At 46.0% G+C, this 23,087-nt stretch overlaps 1 protein-coding gene across 1 annotated transcript in view; it reads left to right on the top strand.

Moving 5' to 3' along the window:
- PLXNA4 (plexin A4) overlaps positions 1–23,087 on the top strand; it is a 450,672-nt gene that overhangs the window by 407,432 nt on the left and 20,153 nt on the right. The window contains exons 24-28 of the mRNA XM_065672631.1: positions 6,261–6,420; positions 13,680–13,783; positions 16,758–16,857; positions 19,312–19,502; positions 22,676–22,845. Of these exons, the coding sequence (XP_065528703.1) occupies positions 6,261–6,420; positions 13,680–13,783; positions 16,758–16,857; positions 19,312–19,502; positions 22,676–22,845 (725 nt within the window). The remainder of the gene's footprint in view (positions 1–6,260; positions 6,421–13,679; positions 13,784–16,757; positions 16,858–19,311; positions 19,503–22,675; positions 22,846–23,087) is intronic.

Raw genomic sequence — 23,087 nt, 5'->3', positions numbered from 1 at the left:
CTCTAGGATTGTTTATTCTTGCAGCCCATCAGGGTAGTCCTGCTGAATACTGACTAGTTGCATCCCCTAGCACAGCAAGGTTAGTGGCTGAAGCATCTGCTTGCAAAGCTGGTTGCTTCCCAATTACTTCCATTGTGCACTGGAACACCTTCAGCTCCCCAAAGGCATTACGTGTTCTCTGAAATCAGCAGCATTGCAGGATAGGCTGGCAGTGCCAATCCTTGCCATTGCTTGGATTAGGTGAGGTCCAGGAGCACTGAAAGACAAACATGAACCTTGTGTCATGAATATGCCTGTGAATGTGAAGGCAATAGATATGCGCAATTGACTGTGTTTTGTTAGACAAAATACTTTCTAGTATCTACCCCTCCTACCTGCAGTGATGTCCACTTTTTCAATATCCCTCTGAGTTGTAAGTCAGAGTTGGAAGAGTTGGAGTTGTAAATCTTCTTACAGCAGGAAGCATCAAGGAATACGTTAGACGTACACATAGAGTAGAGGGATCTATTAGGTCTTCTCTAATGTTAATGCAGACATTCCTTTTGAGCAAGCACAAGTCAAAGAAAAATGAACTTGATTTAGAGATTTCAAGGGAAAGAAAATTAATCCCTGTCATTGAGTCATTTGCTTCAAATGTAATTGTCTGCATGGTGAAAGATATACATTGCTTATGTCCAGCTGGAGCTTCTACTCTGAGATTACACCCTTTTCCCACTTGATTAAAGCATCAATTAAAGAGCATTAGATATCTCTTCTTAATGTAATTGTTTGTGGGCCTTCACTTTTTCCTGGATAAACTAAATCCTCTAAGCTTCTAAGTCTCTGTGAGATGAAAACCACTTTCTAAGTCTTCAACGATCCTAGTAATTTCTTTATTTCCTATGTCTTTATCCATGCGAAACCCCAGCTCCTAATTTAAGGATGGTCAGAAGATGCTCTGAATTTACCAGTGTATTTTGTTTCCACCTTCAATTGAGGGACATTCATCTCACTTAACTTTAACCAGCTTTGAGAGCTGTGCCCAGTTGATATTAATTCCTTGACCCATCTTAGATCTTAGCTCAGGTGGGCTGATGCTGGAAATGCCTTCTTCAGCCTGTATAGAGCTGAGCTTTGATTGAATCCAAGTCTGATGAGGGGGTAAACTTTATCCTTAAATAAGACCGCGGTATTATTTTCTATATTAAAAGAATCACTTTCCTATTAAATGAGGAGCTCAGTGCTGCTTTTCCATTACGTGTGGTTCTCTAGCAATTCGGAAGCCTGATCTCACAAGGAGAGCTTGAGCAATAGGAAGAGAAATGCAAACACGGACTGATCACTTTCACCAAAAGAAATCCCTCCAATCCTTTTAGGTTTGATAGAAAGCAGCCAGCAAAGGGTAGTAATTATACATCAGCCTGAACAAAGCTCTCCTCCATTTGCTTTGTGTCGTTTGATGTTAATCAGCACTCCCTCTTACGTCTCAAGAGCAGACAAATATATCCCGATTGGAATCGCCGCAGATTTACAGAGATCAGCTCTGGTGAAGGAGATTAACAACAAGAAGGCTGTGAATAGGACTGTTTTTTCCTTTCTTTTTCTCTTTATTTCTGTTTGATTTTGTCCTTCCTTTACCTTCCTCAAGCAGTCTGTCATCTTCTATTAAAACATACGTAGTGATGACATAAAGAAAGAACTGAGTACGCATTTCTAACATAGGAATTCCCTCAATGTCTCCTTCTCTTTGCCTGGTCACCACTGTGAGTTTGCAATGCATGTGGCTAAAATTCATCAGGCTGTTCATGACTGCTTGACTGAGTTAAACCACAGTTCCAGCAGTGTGGCACATTGAAACAGGCTTTTTGTTGTCGTTATTCCAGAAAGACAAGGTTAGGGCTTCCTTTGGAAAGCATTTATGCTTTAGTCTTCAATAATCGCAACCTAGTATTATAAGACATGATTTCTAATACGGTTTGAGTGAACAGCAAATCCAAAGAAACTGACTTACCAGGGACAAAAAAAGAAGACAGAACACATTCAAACATCTGGAATTATAGATCTTACAATGCACACCTTGTGTGCTAAATTTAGATTGTTTCAGTTTGATTTCTCTCCCAATCAAACAGCTCTGATTTGCTGTCTGTCAGCTCCTACAGTTCTCCAAGGAAACAGCCCTTGTTGTCCTAGGTCTTTTGCAGTCTATAGCAATTTCTGTACTTACAATGGATTTTTCAGTCCAGGAGAAAGTTAGCTAGTTGCAGCTATGATATGCTAGAATAAATGGGTGGCAGCTTAACAGTAGGTCTTCTCACAAGCTCTATACCTTCAAGAAACACCCACTCATTTTAATGTCTTCTCTAGCAGTCAGTGCTCATCATCTCTGGTCTTCAGCGTTATTAAAACCCCAGCTAGATTATCCCATCTAGGAGAAACAGGAAGATCTCATCCCCACTGATTCCCATCTGCCTTCACCAGAATCTATGATCTTTTAACCATTTACCAAAGGAGATCCAGATTCCCTACTCCCACTGCTCCGCTGTCACTGGGAGATGAAACCATCCATCTCCTGTGTCAGCTTCATTTCTGTTGGAAAGAATTATACAGGGGAGCAGAAACCTCGATGTGTGGCAGAAGCTGTCAAGAGTATTGGCTAATTAATGCTTGGGAGTAGCAGGTGGGAGCTGCTCAGTGCATCCTGAGCAGTGCCATGCTTTGTGTGGTCCCTGCACACCTTGCTGGCTCCAGTGCTGAGAGCCTAATCAGATCGTCTCTCCTGACAACATATTCCAGGTGGATAAAGATACTTCCAGCTGCCTTTGGGTAAGGCTTTTCGGGGAATTTTAGTGGCAGAGAGGAAATCACTACTAAGATAACAGAAGTCTTTCCTATGCTTGGCTTTTTTGGGAGTCCTTCTCCAGCTTGTTCACTGCCTAACCCCCTTGAACCTTCCTTAGCCCAATTTAAAAGGGAAACAAAGATGCCTATCCCTGGAACAGAAAGTGTATCAACATCCTGGTCTCAGGACAGACCACTGGAACACTGTGTAGACCAGGGGCACCATATAAGTAATCACAAGCTGTGCCTTTATTGTTTAAATGCCAGTAATCTGTAGTGGAAATCAGGGCTTAGCTTTGCTAAGCATTGCATGTATATATAGACTTAGAGACAGGTGATGGCTGGAAGGGCTGGCTCACAAAAAAATCCCAAGGATGTAGAAAAACGTCAATAAAGACAAATCCAGTGAGATTACATGCCCCAGGGTCATACATAGTCAGTGGAAGAGCAGGGCTTGGAGGTTACTACTCTGCTTGCTCCCAGTCCCGTGTCTTTTCACATAGACCCCTACGCTGTCCTTATGTAGAACCCAGGACAGCTCCACAAGACAGCAGTTGGAAAACATCAGCTGAGACCTGGTATGCAGCCGAGGGCATATATGTCAAAGCCATTGTGCTTTGGGAAGGGTTTTGGTTTCTGTAGGCAATGCTTGAATTCCCTAAAATGTTGAGAGAAGCATCTTGACTGTCACTGGAATTCAGGGATTTACAGGTAATTCAACCTGCCTCATCTATGCTTGAAATTGCTATGAGCAAACTTCCCTCTGCACAGCCATTTGAAGTATTGCCTTTCCTGCTCCTTCTTCCAACTGAGCTAGAAAAGAGGAAAGCAAGGACTACTGTAGTCACTCAGGCAGAGTTCTGCCACCTTCCAAAGCTGGCACCTTGTGAGATTCAAGGACAACCAAGATACAAGGGCAAATCACCATTGTCAGCTTCCAGCTGGATGATAGCTCACATTGGATGGTGGACGCTAGTGTGGTACAGACTAGGCAGCACCTGCAGGAGATGTTGGGTTTTCTGGACCAGATGTTGGCCTGGCAGGCTAGCCCAGATTATTTTAAGCAGCACTAAGTGTCTTCATGTAGGGAACTGAACTGAATCCCAGGTTTTGGCATCAGAAATGAATCACACCATGGAGCTTGCTCCAACTGGCATTAGCTCATTTAATCGCAGCTGAGCTCACTGAGAGAGACCTGCAAAATAACTTGATCTCCAGTGTGTGACCTCTGTAGAACTCTCAAAAGAGCTGTCTTAGCCTGACATCACTGTTTCATTTCCCTATAGATGTGTAATAGTATCATAGAATCATTTAGGTTGGGGACCTTTAGGGTCATCAAGTCCAACCATAAGCCTAACACCAGCTCCCAGCAAACTGGAGTTTATGTTTTGGGTATACCCAAGGAGTTTGCAGAGAAAGAGGTTTCGGCAGGCAAGGAATAGGCATAGCCTGGGAGGTCTGCAGTGAGCTGGATCAGCTAATAACCCCAACACTGGATGTATTTCAACAGCGCTTTTTATGTATGGTTCTGTGATCCTTTGAGATGAAAGATGTCACAGAACTGTAAATCTGTGCTGTTATTATTATCTGAATTGATGCTTCTTCAATAATTCTGGAAGTGACACATAAATAATAGCATTATGATCTAATCAATATCTCATATTTACATCTCCCCTTTCATCCAGAAAGATCACAGAGCTCTTTGTAAGCACTATCTTCACAAGTCTCTCTTAGTTGAGTAGAACAGCACCAAAGGGAGACTGGTGAGGCAATATATGATTATGCTGGTATGATTTCACCCAGTTTCAAGCCACTTTGAGATTCCACACTGTCTTAGTATGTTAAGATGGAAAGTGATGTAGAGTCCTGCTCCTATTGCATACTACAGAAGGGAATTTAAGGTCAAGGTTGCATCTGTCTAAGGCACCAAAACTAACATGTCTGCACCAGTAAAAGTGGCGGAGGAACATTTCATGACTGTATATAACCAGGAACATCACTGAAAACCCCTTCCAAGTGCAAAGATGTGCTAAGTTTATAAAGGTTTATAGACTTCACACTCGTGTAACCAGAAGAGAGCAGAACACTCAACATAGACATGGCCAAGAGCTAGCAGGCAGACTGCTATTGAGCTCTGAGTGTATATGTTTAAGGTACCCCTCCCTCACCACCCCATATGCTTTGCATTTAGTTTAGGACAGAGACTTTGGAGAAAATTACATTCTCCTTTTGAGAAATGAGAGACCTCATAAGTTGGGTGAATTTTCTTGTTCTATCTGTGAAAGCAGAAGTTGTTGCTTTTTGCTTTATTTTTAAGAAGCCTTGCATCTTCATCAGGGACTGTAGTGATAGAACAAGGGGTGTTGGATTCAAACTTATTCAGGCTGGAAATAAGGAAGAAGTTCTTTACTGTGAGGGTGCTGAGGCGCTGGCACAGGTTGCCCAGAGAAGTGATGAATGCTTCACCCCTGGCAGTGTTCAAGGCCAGGTTGGACAAAGCCTTGGGCAACATGATCTAGTGTGAGGTGTCCCTGCCCACTGCAGGGGGTTGGAGCTGGATGAGCTTTAAAGTCCTTTCCAACCCAAACCAGATTTCTTCTGAGAAGGGTCTGGGTCAGTCTGTGGCTGTGCAGAAGATGAATGAACTTAAAGTTGAGAGGTTGAAGAGCATTTTCACCCGAATTGTCAAAGTCAGGTGGCAAAGCAAGGAGGCCGCTACTGAATTAAGTCTCCTTGCCAGCTCTCTAGGGAGCATGGAATGGGTCAGAGTCCAAGGATTACTCTGGAGAGCCCTTTTATATATCAGTTCAGCTCCAAGCAGGGTCAGGCCTCGTTGCATTTGTAATGGTTTCCATGGAAGGGGTGTGTGAATAACCATTTCTGGTACCATTTGGGTGAATGCTGTTTCTGCAGAACCTAAGCTGGTACTCATGGGCTTTCTATTATTAAACATATTGAAGATTCCAAGGAGATGAAACTCAAATCTAACGGCCTGTTCCCACAGGTAGAGTAGTTTCACCTCACAGGGAGAAGTTGCATTAGACACAAGTTCAGAACAACCTTCACATGAGCCCTAACTCACTGGCTGCAACATCTGGAAGCCCATCACGCTTAGCTGAGAGCCAAATGTTGAGATACCTTTGACAGTGGCAGGAGGTTGAAAGCAGCACAGGCAAGGATGCAGGGAATCCTTTTATGTGAAACCAGATCTCTGTGCTCTCTTGAAGGAGGGAATGCTTTTGGTATATACTTTTCCTCTTATTGCACCCTGGGTCCGTCTAACTCATAGGACACAGAGACCAGCAAGCAGGGCAGCCCCAGGTACCCCTAATAGAATATTAGAATGGGTTGGGTTGGAAAGGACCTTAAGATCATCCAGTTCCAACCCCCTGCCATGGTGTAATGATGTGAAATGTGTGGTGGTCTCACTGCCTCTCTCTTAGGTCCTGAGCTGTGTGAACCCCGACAACGTGAACAGCCCTGAGATCCCGGTGAAGATCCTGAACTGTGACACCATCACGCAGGTCAAGGAGAAGATCCTTGATGCCATCTTCAAGAACGTGCCCTGCTCCCACCGGCCCAAAGCTGCTGACATGGACTTGGGTATGTGGGTGCACAATGGGCCCTCATTGCTCCTTGGCAAAGGGAAGAGAGAAGGTGTGGGACAGCCAGGCTCAATCCACACACTGGTTGCTGGGGCAGGGTACCACCTTTCCAGACTGAGCGTACCCTTGATGCTTGTGCAAGACGCAGCATCAATGGTAAGAGGGCAGAAGAGACTAAGTTGATGTACATGCTCTTGCTTATGAAATCTTTAGCCTTGAGGACTTAAAAAGATCAGTGGCCATCCTGCTTTTCTGCCTACAGAATTCAGCTTGGAAAGGGTATGGAAAAGGCATGACTCAGGCTGTTCTTGCTGTCCTGCCAAAGAAAGACCCCTGGAAAAACATACCGAATGCCCAGGGCGATGTCAGCAATGTACAGGCTGCAGAGATTTATTCCTAGCTCTTCTCTGAAGAGGGAGGGTTTGGATTATATATCTCTTCTTGCTGAGATAGTCACAGCCCAAGCCTTATTAATTACTTGTTGTGCAGGCACAGGAAAGGGGATGAAGCATCCTCCATTCAGTGGGCTACACTCATCTCACCCTGACTGCTTCCCTCTCCCACCCCTAACAGCAGGGCTGGGAGCTGCTGCTCCAAGGTTTCCTTTCTGTAGAGGGCTAGGTGGTCTTAAGGAAAGATTGGTATTTCTTGTTATGAGTTCATGTTTTCTGTGTTTCTCAGAGGTTTATTCCTTCGTGCATTGCTCTTCTTGGAGAGTTGAAAGAGCAGCACCAGCTTCATTCACATTTCTAGGCAGTTGTGTTGTTGAGCTCTGCGTCTATACAGCCCTTTGTAGGAGTGCTTCTAAGGGCAAAATCCATCTCTGGCCATATTCTTTATCAAAGATGCTGGGAGCAGTGAGATGTCTGAAGTTGGGGTCCAGAGGCAAATGTGGTACTACACCCAGAGGCTAATATGAAAGAATATAGAAAAGCTGCTCAAGGCATCATTGAGGTGTCTGGCAGGAAGCTGGGGACTGCGTTGTGGCTGTATCTGCCAGAATTTACCCTCAGTGAGCATCAGTGAAAGAGACTTGAGTGGAAAATGGTGGGGTCTATAAGCCCCAGAAAAGTAGAGGAGGAACCAAAAGGAGAAGGAATGGACTGGTGCCAAGAAACAATTCACAGCAATAACGGAGGCAGGAATGAGGGGTCAGGGATTAAAGTTAAGTGTCTATATGTATGTGCATATGTATACGGGAGGAGAGGTTTCTTGACAGAAATTACAGCAAGATTCCTGCTCATGAAAGGCAGAATAACGAAAGGAGCTGCCAAAACCAGCAGCGGTAAAGAACAGATCATATACATCATTAAGAAAGGACCCAGGATGATACTGGAGCTGCTGTGAGTCAGTCAGCGGGGGAATGGTGAGTGAGCATGATGACAGATAGGGCAAGGTGCCAGCACACAGTAGATAGAGGAGGGGGGGTTACAGCTAGATCTCTTGACCTGGTGCTGGATGGTGGCCACAGAGCCCATTACATTTGCATCTCAGACTGGGTGTGAGTGGAAAGTACTTTGTTCTACTGTGGGAGAGAATGATGCATCCATAATCTCATAATAAGGAGAGGGGCTTTGGACAAGGGCCTGTAGGGACAGGCCAAGGGGAATGGCTTTAACCTGCCCGAGGGGAGACTGAGATGAGCTCTTAGGCAGAAGCTCTTCCCTGTGAGGGTGCTGAGGCGCTGGCACAGGGTGCCCAGAGAAGCTGTGGCTGCCCCATCCCTGGCAGTGCTCAAGGCCAGGTTGGACACAGGGGCTTGGAGAAAGCTGCTCCAGTGGAAGGTGTCCCTGGCCGTGACAGGGGTTGGAACTGAATGCGCTTTAAGATCCCTTCCAACACAAACCAGTCTGGGATTCTGTGATTTTATGAAAATGGGAGGCAGGAATTTTACCTGCATATTGCAAAGACCAGGGATAAATTGGCGTCCACGGATTTTACTGTAGCTCTGACAACTGGCAGATACTGAAGCATGTGTGTGCAGGGTCCCAGCTGGAGTATGACAATTTTATGTCCAGAACTGTTTCTGTTTTAAGAAATACTGAGCTTTGAGTGGTTCTGATGACCAGCAAGTTCCAGAGAGTATCTGTGAGAGTCTACACCCCCTGGAGAACAGACCTGTCCATACTGACAGGAGACTGAGCAGCTGTTTGGCCATTAGCACTGATGATGCAGTTGGTGTGGAAAAAAACTAGCCAAACCAACTACAAAAAGATCCCCATCTAGTAGAAGACTCTTGCCAGCAGCAATATAGATGCAGTCTCCTTTAGCACAGCAGCTAACAAGGTGCAAGGAGCATGGGTGAAACAGCTAACAAGAGGATTCACACACCCAGCCACAGCTTCAGCCCAGCCTTTTTGCAGGAAAAGATACTTGTTGAGACTTGTCATCCTGCAGTGACAGTGAAGGCAGCAAGGGGAGAGCAGAAAGCACTGCTGGCCGTTAGGAAGCAGGACTGAGCTCTCAGGATCAAACTGCCCCAGGCTGAATGCTCTGAACTTAAGGTCCTTTCCAACCCTAGCCATTCTATGATTCTAACTGCAAAGACAGCTGGATCAGCCCTGTCGGTCTATGCCTAACAGTAGCTCAGAGCAGATGACTCTAATCTAGCCTTGAAATCAATGGGTTTCCAAACAGCAACACCATTTGCTATTATCATTACAACTTCCTGGGCTTTCTGTACATACTGGGGCCAGATTGCTTGAATGGAAGAAAGCAAACAAGCTAATGAGTTGTTCTGAGTTGTTAAATTCGGGGTAGCTGCAGGCAGAGTGACTTGTATGTGTCGCCAATGTCATAATGTTTGGCAGTTACCCAGACAACCCATGGAGGGGGTTGTCAGATGAAAGTACTTATTTTGGACACCCTGAGGTTGTTTTAGTTCAACCCCCAAACGGTAGCGCTCTGGGTAAAGGCTTCTTTCTACAGTGGCTATTTCTGTTATTACTATTTTGCAAAGCACTTGCCATAAATGAAATACCCAATTTTGGGGAAAACATTAAGGTGTGAGGATCACAAACCAGGAATTTAGCTTCATGCTGAAGAATTCAATCTTCCCTGTGTTTCATGTGCTTTTTGAAAGGAATTACTGCGCTGATGGGAGGTACTAAGTTGGCTGCCTTGCATTTCATGATGCTGTCTCAAAATTAATGTGGATGGCAGGGGCTTTGGAACTAGATGATCTTAAGATCCTTTCCAACTCTAAGTATTCTATGATTCTATGTCAGGCAAGCTTTCAACTGCCTCACCAGCAGTACAGTCCTGGGAGGTGGGGTTCAACATTTAGAAGACTTTTAAACTGCGTCCTAATCTAGTATATATACAGTAAAGCAGAGAGTAAAACAGAGAACTTGCATACCCAGCATCAAATGTTTCCCAGGCATCTTCCATCTACAAGTTCTGATATCAGCATTTTTCTGCACCCCAGAAGTAGAGTTGCTTCTCTTCTCTTTCTATAACCATGGACTGGTTTGTGTTGGAAGGGACCTTAAAGCTCATCCAGTTTCAACCCCCTGCCATGGGCAGGGACACCTTCCACTAGAGCAGCTTGCCCCAAGCCCCTTTGTCCAACCTGGCCTTGAACACTGCCAGGGATGGGGCAGCCACAGCTTCTCTGGGCACCCTGTGCCAGCGCCTCAGCACCCTCACAGGGAAGAGCTTCTGCCTAAGAGCTCATCTCAGTCTCCCCTCGGGCAGGTTCAAGCCATTCCCCTTGGCCTGTCCCTACAGGCCCTTGTCCCAAGCCCCTCTCCAGGTTCCCTGCAGCCCCTTTAGGCACTGGAGCTGCTCTCAGGTCTCCCCTTCAGGAGCCTTCTCTTCTCCAGGCTGCCCCAGCCCAGCTCTCTCAGCCTGGCTCCAGAGCAGAGCTGCTCCAGCCCTCGCAGCATCTCCGTGGCCTCCTCTGGACTCGCTCCAACAACTCCACATCCCTCTTGTGTTGCTGCCCCAGAGCTGGATCAGGACTGCAGGGGAGTGACCAGAGCTCATCACATACTACACATTTACCCGTTTCTGTTTCCTACCCACCTGTTCGCACTGCTGCCTGCAGCTTGCAGACAAAGGTTTTAGTCTCCTGCTTCCTGTGGCAATCTGTCTCACACTTGGGAATTCCTGGGAAGTAAAAGAATACTCATAATACTAAAAGAATCCCCCAGCTCTTCAGACTAATCCTTCATGAGCACAACTGATTATGAAATAGACATCGAGCTTGGGAAGGCCACGTGCATTTGTTCCACATGCCATTGCTGTGCACAGTCACCCACAAAGCATTTCACAGCCTTGGGAGACTTGAGATCCTTAGGAAAAGAGTGGAAAGCACAGGATATGGCACAAACAGTTGACTGAAACGGATTGTTTGCATCAAGAAAGACCTAGAAGTGCCTGTAAAGGGTGGTGTAACCGATGATGACATGCTCAAATGAAGGCTGTAGGAGGGAGCTGGCAGGTCTTCCATCCACCTGGATAATCCAGTTGCCCCTGAAAACTGTTCTCTCTGCTACACTTTTCTCCTTTGTTAAATGGGCATCTTCAGGGTAACCTGGAACAAGGCATAACATAGATGTAACATCTTCTATAGGATTTGAGGTGCAGGAAGACATCTCTCCATCTCCCATTGAGTCATTCCCTATTCACGCTACAGCTCAAAGAAACACCTATTTGTCAAAGGCCCCTGGAATTTCCCTTTTCCCAGTCAAGTCGAACAGAAAGGTTGATTCTTAAAAAAAATAAAGAAGAAGAAAAAAAGAAGAGAGAAGTAATTCCTGTGTGCAATAAAAAGATACACTATCTGCTGAATGAAATATAAAGGCTTCACAGCAGCTGTCTCCTGAGTTTGCATTTACTGCTGCTCCTGATTGGAAGGCTTGATAAAGATAATGGGATTTCTTACCTCCCTCCCCCTCTTCTCCGTAAGGTGGAAGTGTAACAAATTGGATTGGAGAATGTCTTCCCTTTGTGCCGGCTCGCACAGGAGATCTGATGGCAGAGGGGACAGGGTGCTGCCAGTGAGGATAAAGCTAACAGCAGTCAGTGCTGTGAATATGGATGGCAGGGTCACCTTTTCCTCCTTCCCACCCTCCTTTCCCATTCCCTTGTGCCCATTTCCATGCAGATGGGTTTGTGGCCACCTCAGCTGGCTCTCATGGAGAAGGGGAGTGTGCAGTGCTCCTATGAGAGGAGGGAGAGTTGGGGGACTGCAGCTGGGGGTCCTTTCCCTGCCATTGCTCAGATACTTGATGAAGTGATTTGTATTTGATCAAGGCAAACTGAGGCCAGATGCTTGGAAACTGCCCTGCAGGGTGTTTTCCTCCTTGTCTTGCTTAGGAGTGGGTCTTGTGTGGAGTCAGACCAACCCTTCCTATTCCATATGTGGTTGGGGTTGGCAATCCTCTGTGTCTGTGCAGGAACGCAAAGGGCTGTGAGGGACATCCCATGATGTTCCCAGCTCCCTTGGAACAGAGGGAAAGCTTCAGCTGCTCTGAGGACATTATCCAGCCCTTGAATACAACACATAAAGCACAGAATGAGGAAAGCTGAGCGCAACACTGAGGACCTGTGCATCCTTCCCGAAACACTATGTGAGTGTGTGTGTTTCTCCCCAAAGATGAGTCAGGAGAAAGGAGGATGATAGGAACATGCAGAGCCCTGAAGGAGAGAGGTCAAAGAGGTACTGTCCCCATGAGGAAGGCACGTAAGAGACACGCTCTGTGGCCTTGGCACTCTGTGGGGTACTTTAGAAGATCACCGGTCCCCAGCCCAGCCCAAATGTCATCATTTTATGCTTTCCCAAGCAATATCTGGGAATAGATAGCTTCCAAGAATCTTGTCCAGGTGAGAATGAACAGACAGCATCATCCCCAGACATCACAACGTGAGGATCTAAGAAGTAAAGGAAAGGCAGCTCAGGATAAGTCCTTAGCCATCATAACCTTTGTATACTCTCTGAGTATTTCCAGCCAAAGTAACACCCAGCAATAAACAGCAGCTGACCTCTTCCTGCTGATTTAAATGAATTATAAAGGCAAGGGTGGCTTTCCCAATGCATTTTAATTGTGTGATAAGAAAACTGCTGAAGCCAAAAGAAATTTGCAAATGTCCTTGCATTTTTTTTTATAAGGAGAAATAAGCTTGGATATGGAGGCAGGTGATGTCTCCATATCCAGGAGTTCATTCTAATTGATTCCCACAAATGAACAGACTTTCTGCTTTGGCTCTGACTAATGTGTATGTGGTTGGATCACTGTGAGTGAGACATGACAACCAAAAAGATAGCTTTGAATGCTTCAGATTATCTATGGTTAAGCCACAGCTTTCTCTGATGTCACCAGGTGATACAACATTTCTCTCCTTTTGGCCGTGTTTATGTGTTCCTTGCTGTGAGTCCTCTGTGGTGGAAGCTGTGGCTCCTCCACATGGAGCATCCTTCAAGCAAGAGGTGGTACCCTGGGAAGTGTTGGGGTGCTCCAGAGCTGCAGAAGGAAGAAGCATTCGTCATTTCAAGGTGGAGACTAGAGAACTAGATGTGGTCAGAAACTGGACCTCTTCTGCCCAGGGGCATGATGCTGAAGACTGGTGGCGATTAGATGCTCTATGGAGCACAGTGTTGATTCTGTCTCCGTCTCTTCTCCCCATTGTGCCTCTACTGTGCCCAAAGCTAAGGGCTTCTTGCTCTCCGTCACTTCTGGATTTGAGTAGCAAATTGTGGATGATTATGGTGCTAAAGCACCAGGCCCTGCTCTGTTCAGCTTTGCCAATGGATCAACAGCTCTGGTTGTTGTTTTATTTATCTGTATAGAGTTCATCACTGCGTGCTGCTGTGCCCTAGCCTTGACCTCTTATGTCTGTAAGCAACCGCTCTGTTCTGATCTCTATATGGTGCCACTCTTTGAAGGGGTAGGTGTTTCCTGTGCAAAAGTTTTTGTGTGATTATAATATCATTTTGTCCAGGGTAAAAGAACAAGCCTGGAAAAGGATTTGACTCTGAACTTTGTCATATGGCTATGGGTTTTGCATACATTCCTGAACGATCTTTCTGAACTTCTAATGGTTCATCTGCCTTCCCTTTCCCTTTGGAAGCAGGGCTCTGGACATTCCTATGTTTTATGTGAGGCACCTGGCAGAGTGTAAAGGCAATGACTGACATACTGCTACATGCAGCCTTCACATGTGTGTCTACATGGGCACAGGGATGACCAGGGCTCCATCCCCTATCACAGAGGCTTTGCACACCAGAGTTCAATGTCCCTGTTCTCCTTTCAGAGTGGCGGCAAGCAAGCGGGGCAAGGATGATCCTTCAGGATGAAGACATCACAACCAAGATAGAGAATGACTGGAAGAGACTCAACACATTGGCACACTATCAGGTAACTGTCAGAAAGATGAATGGAAAGTAGATTCTCTAAGAATATAGAAAGAAGGGCAAAGCATTATTGTCTAAGATGCAGAGATAAACAGTGGTTGAATGGGCAATAACTGGGCAGAGCCCCTGCATTGAGTACATCTATCCTGCTCCACTGACCTTGTAGTAATTACCCTGCACAACATTAGAGATAGCGCTAAAGGAAGAAAAAACGCTCTGTCTCAAAGGAGGGGCAATCACTGGTGAGTGAAGGATGTGAAGAGATGTGGTCGTGAGGACAACACAAGTTAACATTTTTCATGTAGACAAACAGAACACAAGCCCTTGCATCCCCCTTTTTTCCAGTGCATCACAGGCCGTGTAATGCTGACAGAAGGATGGAAGGGAAGGAGATGTAGTGTCTAGAAGGAGAAGGAAGAAAGCAACATGACTGGTGCGCATGGTGCAGTGGAGTTCTCACTGACCTAGGAACCACTGTTTTCAATCCCTGCCCTGGTCTGTGTGTCCTGCCTTAGGATAGGGCTTCCCTTTATGTCTGCACAGAATCACAGAATCATAGAATAGTTAGGATTGGAAAGGACTTTAAGATCATCCAGTTCCAAGCCCCTGCTATGGGCAGGGACACCACATGCCATGTCATCCAAGGCTCTGTCCAACCTGGCCTTGAACACTGCCAGGGATGGAGCATTCACCACTTTTTTGGGCACCCTGTGCCAGTGCCTCAGCACCCTCACAGGGAAGAGCTTCTGCCTTAGATCTAACCTGAACTTCCCCTGTTTCAGTTTGAACCCATCACCCCTTGTCCTATCACTACAGTCCCTGATGACGACTCCCTTGAGAACTGTAAGAGAGGGCTAAAGATGTCCAAAAATATCTTACACAGATGATAGAGCTAATGAATAATGGGGTTTTGGTCAAAAGCTCCCCCTATTCCTCCTCTCCTTGCCAAAAAAAAAAGAAACCAGACCAAGAGAAAAGGCACCTCATTCATTTTAATCCGATGCTGACAATTGTGTCATTTCCTCACTCACACGTCAGCAATCCATAGGCCATAACAAGATTAGTTTTCTCTTTAAGGGCTGACCTAAGGAGGCAGCAAGCAATGATTTCAAAAGGAAACAAAACTTTTCACTTCAGATTGACTGCAGCATTGCTGGCTGACTCCAAACACTGTTTTCCAGGGGGAACAGGGATTCTTTCTACTTTATTTCACCAGCAAACCAGGCATGATTTTCTTTCCCTTCCATGCTTTTTCCAGTTGTTCGCTTCAGGCAACACGCTCCCAGCTGTATGGATGAGCTGGAACAGAACAGGTCATTAGCTGCTAGGGTATTGAGTTCTATATTGCTTTTCCTGGCTGTCCTGAGGGCAGATATGGAGCATGCTAGGACAGACACTGATCTTCCTCTTGCCTCAGTTTCCCCATCTGTAGTGTGGGGTTCAAACTACAAAGAGGCAATAATTGCCATCCCTGATTGCTGAGGGGCTATTTAATTAGCCTCTGCAGTGCTTTGAAGATGAAAAAATCGTTGCAAGTGCTAATTATTATTATTACACAGACAAGAGTTCGATGTTGTTAGCACAGGGTTTTTTTTTTCCCTCCGATCTCCTTTTTATGATGTCTTATTTATCACAGATATTCCTGATATGACTCCTCTGAGCCACTGCCTTGTTAACATTTCTCATACAGGACCCACATGAATTGCCTAGCTGTAGAAATGGAAAGTCTGGCTCATTTCAGGAGACTCGGTTGTGTGTTCAAACACTGCCCCATAATAGAATCACAGAATCAACCAGGGTGGAAAACACCTTCAAGCTCACCCAGTCCAACCATTCCCCAGCACTGCCAAGGCCACCACTGACCCATGGCACTGAGGCCTCGTCTCCACGGTGTGTGAGCACTTGCAGGGCCGGTGCCTGCAGCCCTGCCCTGGGCAGCCTGTTCCAATGCCTGAGCACCCTCTGGGGCAGGAATTGTTCCTCAGCTCCATCTAAACCTGCCCTGGGGCAGCTTGAGGCCAGCTCCTCTTGTCCCATCCCTTGTTCCTTGGGAGCAGAGCCCAGCCCCTCCTGGCTCCTGTCAGGCACTTGTAGGGAGCCATCAGGTCCCCGCTGAGCCTTCTCCAGACTAAACCCTACAGGTTCCTCAGCCGTTCCTCATCAGCCTGTTCCAATGCCTGATCATAGGAGGGGGTCCCATATAGCCATAGGGAGGCAACGTCCTGTATAAGATAGAAGGGTGGAAGCTCCACCTCATCCTGCTGGGGTTTCACTTTAAAGGACAGGAGGACATAGAGTCTTTGCAGGCTGCTTGGCATGAGCCCCAGCACTGACTTCGCTCCATCTCCGCTGAGGAGGTTTCTGACCCAGGGGCTCTGCCTCCATGGTGACAACATTGCACTGTCTGAGACCCTTTGATACGGCAAAAAGAAGGAAGCTCTGGTAGTCACATCAGTCCATCAGTTCATTTGTCACTGTGCATGGAGAGGTTGACATGATCAGTCAAAGTGGGAAATGTAGATCTCCATTTCTGAGCTAGGTCAGTTTTATCATCCTTATGGGACAGCCCATCCTTGGTGTTTGAAACAGCTCAGATGATTTTATTCTTCCCATGATCCTGTTCTGCATAAGAGCTTCCTTGTGAAAAAACAACTGTCTGCTTTACTGAGGTTAATGCAGAGACTCACTCTGTCATCACTGGGCTTTAAATCAGGACCCGAATGGAGCAGAGTCTTCTTTGTCATCAGTTGTCCTATTGCCCAAATACAGGCTTCTAGTGGTGTAACAGGAGATTTTGTTCCTTTTTTGTTAGTAGACCCACTGAAGAAAGCATTTAAAACTTCGGGCCAAAGCTACTGTCCTGCCTATGGTGGCACTGATTTACTGCTCGGTTCCTGCTGTTTGAATTCCTGCTGTCCTCAGCATGCTCCTCAGCCAGTTTTCAGAAGCTTGCTGTCAAAGTCCCTATTTCTCTACAGGTGCCAGATGGATCTGTGGTAGCTTTAGTCTCCAAGCAAGTCACTGCCTACAATGCAGTCAACAACTCCACAGTCTCTCGGACATCAGCCAGCAAGTATGGTAAGGATTTGGGTACTGATATGGCTTGAAAGAGCACTGGACAAGAGATCCCAAACATCATGGTGGTTACAAGACACTAAGCACCAGCAGAGAGAATGGTAGGCAGATGACTAGTTGATAAAATTGCTTGAGAATAGCAGAAGGAGAAGACTTTGCCTTCTAAAGCTTCAGCATCTGATCCAAGCTGTTAGTCTAAGTGTTTGGATTGCTCTTGGGGAAATTTCTCATCCCTCATTAAAGAAAGGAGGAGCCTATATAGTCATCTGTCTACATTCTGGGTCACTGAATCTCACTCTTAGACTTTGCACAGGGAGGGGCAAGAGAGAAACATAGCACACTATGGGCTCAGTTGTTCTAGTGGATAAAGCCCTTGGAGCATGGCTGGTTTTGAAGATGAATATGTGACACAGATGAACAACAGCAATCTACATAGGACATAGCCTTTATACAGTTGTATCTCAGTGTGGGTGTCATGTGTCCCAAGGGAATCCCACCCGGAATAATAATAAAAGTGGCTTACTGAAGTCTTATATCACAATATGTCAAGGCAGTGGATTGTTTTTCCCACTTTATCCATGAGATAACTGAGAATGAAGCAGCTGTGAAATAGAGAACAGGTAGAAATTCTTCTGTAGAGACAGAGACCTGAGTCTCACCCATACCATCGCACACCTTTCTCCCTTGTGCTAGAGTTCCAGCCAGGATGTGTCTCACACAGTGATACCACATGGCAAAGCAAAATGTCTCTAATATACAACCACAGTTCTGCAAAACCACCCTCCAACCTGCGTGGAGCTGTCATATCAGTTTATTATTACCATTTAATTAATGAAAGCACATCCAATCCTTCTTACTCCCTTTAGCCTGAGGAAAAGCACGGCTACTCAATGTCCAGAGGCGACCCCTTCCTCTTCCTCCAAGGACATAAGCAGTCCACCAGACCTTATTAATATTCATTCTTTTTGCCATGCTGTTGCAATTACTGAAAGACACGGTGACCTTTCAAAAGGAAGACCTGAGGGGGGTTAATTTCTCTTGGATTTCCTTAATTCTTCTGCCATTTGATTCTTCAGGAAGAGGGAGTGGGGAAGAGTGGGGAAGAGTGCAGGGGGAGGAGAAGATGCAATGGGTCAGAAGTGATTGTTAATTGCAATTAAGAAAACAGGAATCAGAGAGGAAAAAGGATATTCCATCTGATAATTAGTATGTAGAGATTGGTAATGCATTAATGAGGCTGATTCAGATCTTGCTCCAGGAAGGTGCAATACTCTTCTGTTAATTACGGTTGGGAAAGACTTTACCTGCAGCATTGCTGGAAGATCAGGGAGAGGGAAATGCTGCGTGTCATCACTCAGAGGCAAAGGGAGATAAAATTTGGAGGCTAAAGGTGTCCTTGGAGTAAAATTTGTATGGGTCCACCTGAGGTTCTGGTTTTCTTCCTGTCAAAACAAGATTTTGGAGCAGGGAGTGAAGAGGATGGATTTGGATTTATGGTTATGTAGAAGTTATGGATTGCTTTAATGCCAAAGGAGGGAGTGGAGGTAGCTGCTACTAAGTCTGGGTATGGGGAGCTGTGCGACAGGTCACGTTAGCTACATCAATATTACTATGCATAAAGTCCATGGCCTGTTTTCTGGCCATAATGCCAATCAGCATAGCATGGTATACCTAATGTCCATACCACTAAGCACTTGGTAGAACAAGTGGTGTTTATACCATTGGTAAAGCACTTGGTAAACCAAGTGGTATTTAGCCATACTGGTTACTATGAGTGTGTGGTACTATCCCCTGATGAAGTCCTGGGCAATGTCTGACACTTATAGTCCTGGTTGTCCCAGGTCAAAGCTTCATCAGGAAATGTGATAAGAGCATGGGCAATTGAAAGTAAGTGTTTGAGCCTTGCTTAATTTAATAGTGTAGACACTTATATCACATCTGGCTTGGCTGACATCCCTTATCTTTGCTCAGCAAATCAGTCATAAGATAAAGCTTGGATAATAAAGCCAGGCCTGTACAACTGCTTGGGGGACTTCTCCATCTCACATTATAATTGCACCAGGAGACACACCCCTGTTGCCTAATGTTACGAATTGGTTGGTGAAAATGTATTTAATACTAATATGGAAATGCAGAGCTTGTGAGAGCAGGGACATTGCTGCACTAGGTACAGCCTTCCCACTTTGGAGACCTGAACTAACATCTCCCCAGGGTGAGATGTTAGTTCAGGTCTCCAAATCATTCGCCAGCTGTGATTGTCTCAGCCCCACAGCATCCACTCCATATGCTGAATGGGAGAGAAACCTCCTACCAAACCAGACAGAAGAAGTCCTCTTCTTGCCTGTCTGGTGAAACCCTTCTACTATGTGGCATGTCATCAACGTATTTCCTTAGTGGAACCTGTTAATCCCAGTTCTAGTGCTACTAGGGCTGACACATGCTTATTTCTCCCTGCAGAAAACATGATACGGTACACAGGCAGCCCAGACAGCCTCCGTTCTCGGACACCCATGATTACCCCTGACCTTGAGAGTGGAGTCAAGATGTGGCACTTGGTGAAGAACCATGAACACGGTGACCAAAAAGAGGGTGACCGGGGCAGCAAGATGGTTTCTGAGATCTACCTGACGAGACTACTTGCCACCAAGGTAAATGGGGAGGGCAGGGAAGAGGGTGGGAAATGTCATTTTAAAGGCTGCAATGGAAATTCTTGCCTATGAGAAATTAGAGGTTGCTCAAAGGATGCTGAAGGGCGATAAAAAGAGAAGAACAGAAGGAAAATAGAGCAAGAGGAGTGCTTCAAGTAGTAGTTTTGTGACACAAACCCTTATTCCCCACCTTTCCTCCAGCCCGTAAAGATCCTTGTGCTGATGAATTGGCGGGGGATTAAGCTGGCCATGATGTAACTAATAGATAGCCAGCTCCAAGGAGAGCAAGCAGAGTCAAATGCTCATCCCCACTGCAACATGGAAAACCCAGGGTCTCCAAAGAGAAAATACAGCTTAACTCTGGTAGAGGCAGAGCAGGGACATCCTGAACTGAATCTCCTGATACATCTCACACATCAGAGCTGGACCATGGCAAGTCTTTGCAGAGAGGATAAAGACAACATTGGAAGTTGGTAAGATCCCATCTGCTCAATCCATATTCTCCAAAATGATGGAAAACGGCCTACGTGGGTGCAGCTGCCTGCACAAAAATAACTCACTGTCATTCAGCGCCACACTGTCCCTTCCCTAGGAAGGGGATGGCCAGTTGTTGCTGCAACTTGCTTTCTTTGGGATCGAATAAAGATCTCAGGCCTTTTCACCTTCTTCCATCTCTGCCCAAGAAAACTGGATGAGCTTTAAGGTCCCTTCCAACCCAACCCAGTCTGGGATTCTATGATTCCACCTTGTGAGTAATGGTCTTCTTGTAGAAGCCTGCATTACTGAAGAAGCAACAACCTTCTTTGGCACTAAAGCAGGGACTAGGGCAGGTCGGGAGGAAGGCAGTGTAATCAGAGACAGACTCCCTTTGTAGTTCTGCTGTCCTCTTACAGCACAAAACATCTCTGTGCTCAAATCTCTCTAACATAGTAGTTACCTCAATGTATCCCACAAGTGGAAACTGCAGGGCAGCTGTGGCTCAGGTGTGCCTGATCACGGTGTTTTCTCACCCTGTTCTGAACAGGGTTAAACCAAGCAGTGGTCAAACAGCCCAATTGTCTCCCTTCTCTCAAGTTTTGACTATCATAATTTCTTGTCAGGGCACAAGCCCCATTTCATGTGCCCACCCAATCTCCATCTGAGTTCTCCCGTCTCCATCACATGCCTAGGCCCTACCATACAGTTTTACCTGCACATTTGTTCCTCAGCTCATTTTGCCTCTGATGTCTGACTCTCCCTGCAGTCTCACTCAGTCTGTCTTCATTGCAATAGGATTTGGAAATAAAGTGCCTGGTACATGCCCAACTCCCTGGCATCAAGCCACTTTTATGGATCACACAACATAAAAGCAAATGGTGCTCCCCAGGGCTCAGGCCCCAGCTGGTGGAAACCAGCAGGCACTGGACTGTGCTGATTTACGCTGTCTGGGGATACAACCCTTACCCCACCACTGAATCCCTTTTGCTTTCCGGATCACAAACTCAAGACTTAGGGGGGTTTGGTTAAGATGTTTTTGTGGAGATGGCAGGAAAGCAGCTGTGAAACTGGCACAACAACAGAGACAGTGGAAAGGCTGAGGGTTTATTGTATCCTCTCTTGGGCTGAGCAATTTTCCTGTCTCATCATGACCATTTCAGGAAGGGAAAGAGGGAAGAGAGCAATTGCTGGTAATGCAATCCCAGGGAATACTTAGTTAAACTGACAATGATTTTTATTCTGGTAAATCCATGACCTCAGAGACCCAGAGTCTCTTGCCTAAAAGCCTCAGAGGCTTTCTTTGTGTTTGTGTGGGTGAGCATGTAAAGAACTAATTCCCTCCAGAAACTGAACCTAAGGGCAGCTCTTCCATGTCAGACCAAAAAGGTTTCCCCTTCGGGGGCCCTTTCTGAGTCAGACATGTGCTGCAGGGCTTTATTTACCCTGCAGGAGTTCACCCCAGCAAAAGGTACCTCTGGTTGTTTCCCAGAGAATAAACCAAGTGGGGAATCAGCAAGAGACACTGGCTTTCTAATGGAGGTATTTGTTAGTGCTGTGTGAACTTGAGCTGCTGTGGTGGAACCTGGTGCTTTGTTTCTTGTAAAGAGAATTCTTTCTTTCCTGGGCCTGCAGAGAAAAGGAAGGGTTTTATTTTTCAGAATAGGAAATTTTGTGTATTGTTTGCTGGCGATTTGATTGATTTCTGGGTATTTTGCAGTTATTTTATGGTTTGTTCTATGTAAATGCTTATGAAGCACTGGTGGTGGAGCAGAGGTTCAGACATGAGCTAGAGCTCCACATTCAGCAGGGAAAGTGTGCCTAGCCTGGTTCCCCCACCCCCGGCTAAGACTGCAGCTCATGTGGTTAACACAGGCCATCAACTTCCCCCTTCTCCAAGCCTGGTTATCTTTTGGTATTCCAGCTTCTTGCTAAAAGCTCAGCGGCTTGTTCAGGTGGTCCTCCACCATAGGACCTGGGATCCTTCTTGCAGAGGAGCATAATACCTCTGCGGTCTCTGCAGTGGACATTACTGAGGTCTGCAGAGCAGTACCTGATACATTTACTTATTGCTTCTATAGTTTGCCTCAGTCCAATGCCAATGGGTATTAAAAAATGAGGAGGCTTCTTGGGCTTAAGGTGAAGTTTGTGTTATTTATTATACTACTCACATATAAACCAGCCATCTCTCGCCAGGTACTCTTGTCCCATTTGTCTCAATGACACCTTCTGCTCTGCTCTACAGACATCTGACTTTTATTCCCAGCTTCAGAATTAGCCTTGGAAGAAAGCCAGTATATAAAGTGGCCAGATTTTGTGTCGTGCATGCACTAAAGCAATTGAGGATGGGATGCAGAGGAGAGGAAACAAATCAAGGCCTCTCCATCACCAAAGAACTGAGATAAGACAAGGTATCTACCACAGCTCAGCAGAGAGTACAGGTAGCAACTTGAACTAGTACATCTGGCTGCTAATCAGAAGTAGCAGACATTGTGAAGATGCACGTGCCTGCTTAAGGACATCTGTATTGAAATTTCCAACTCAGGCCACATTTAACAGGTATTAGACAGCTCCCACTTTTCAATCACACTTTCTGGGCCTGGTCCACAGACATGCTCTGTTTTCAGTGGGGTACCAAAATTCAACATCCTCTTCCCACTTGGCATCACACATTCTTTTTCCCTTCCTTCTCCTAACAGGGCACCCTCCAGAAGTTTGTAGACGACCTCTTTGAGACCATCTTCAGCACTGCTCACCGTGGCAGTGCGCTCCCCCTGGCTATCAAATACATGTTTGACTTCCTGGATGAGCAGGCTGACAAGCACAACATCCACGACCCCCACGTGCGGCACACCTGGAAGAGCAATTGGTGAGTGAGACACCCCAGTATAGCCCAGCACCATGTTCTGGACTAGAAGGACAGTAGAGGGACATGTGGTTTGGAATGTGATTGCTGCGGGAGCTGAGGAGCCTGGTGTAGGGTTCAGAGCACCAGGCTTAGTCTTCCCAAGCTGATGGGGAAGTCAGAAGACCCTAGAATCTAAAGGATGCTCTCAAGGATCAAATGCTTTTCTAAAAAGGTCCCTGCTTGGCCTGGATTACATGGGAATG

Source organism: Lathamus discolor, chromosome 1 (assembly GCF_037157495.1).
Source record: "Lathamus discolor isolate bLatDis1 chromosome 1, bLatDis1.hap1, whole genome shotgun sequence".
NCBI lineage: Eukaryota > Metazoa > Chordata > Aves > Psittaciformes > Psittacidae > Lathamus > Lathamus discolor.
This window is presented reverse-complemented; position numbering and strand designations above follow the sequence as displayed.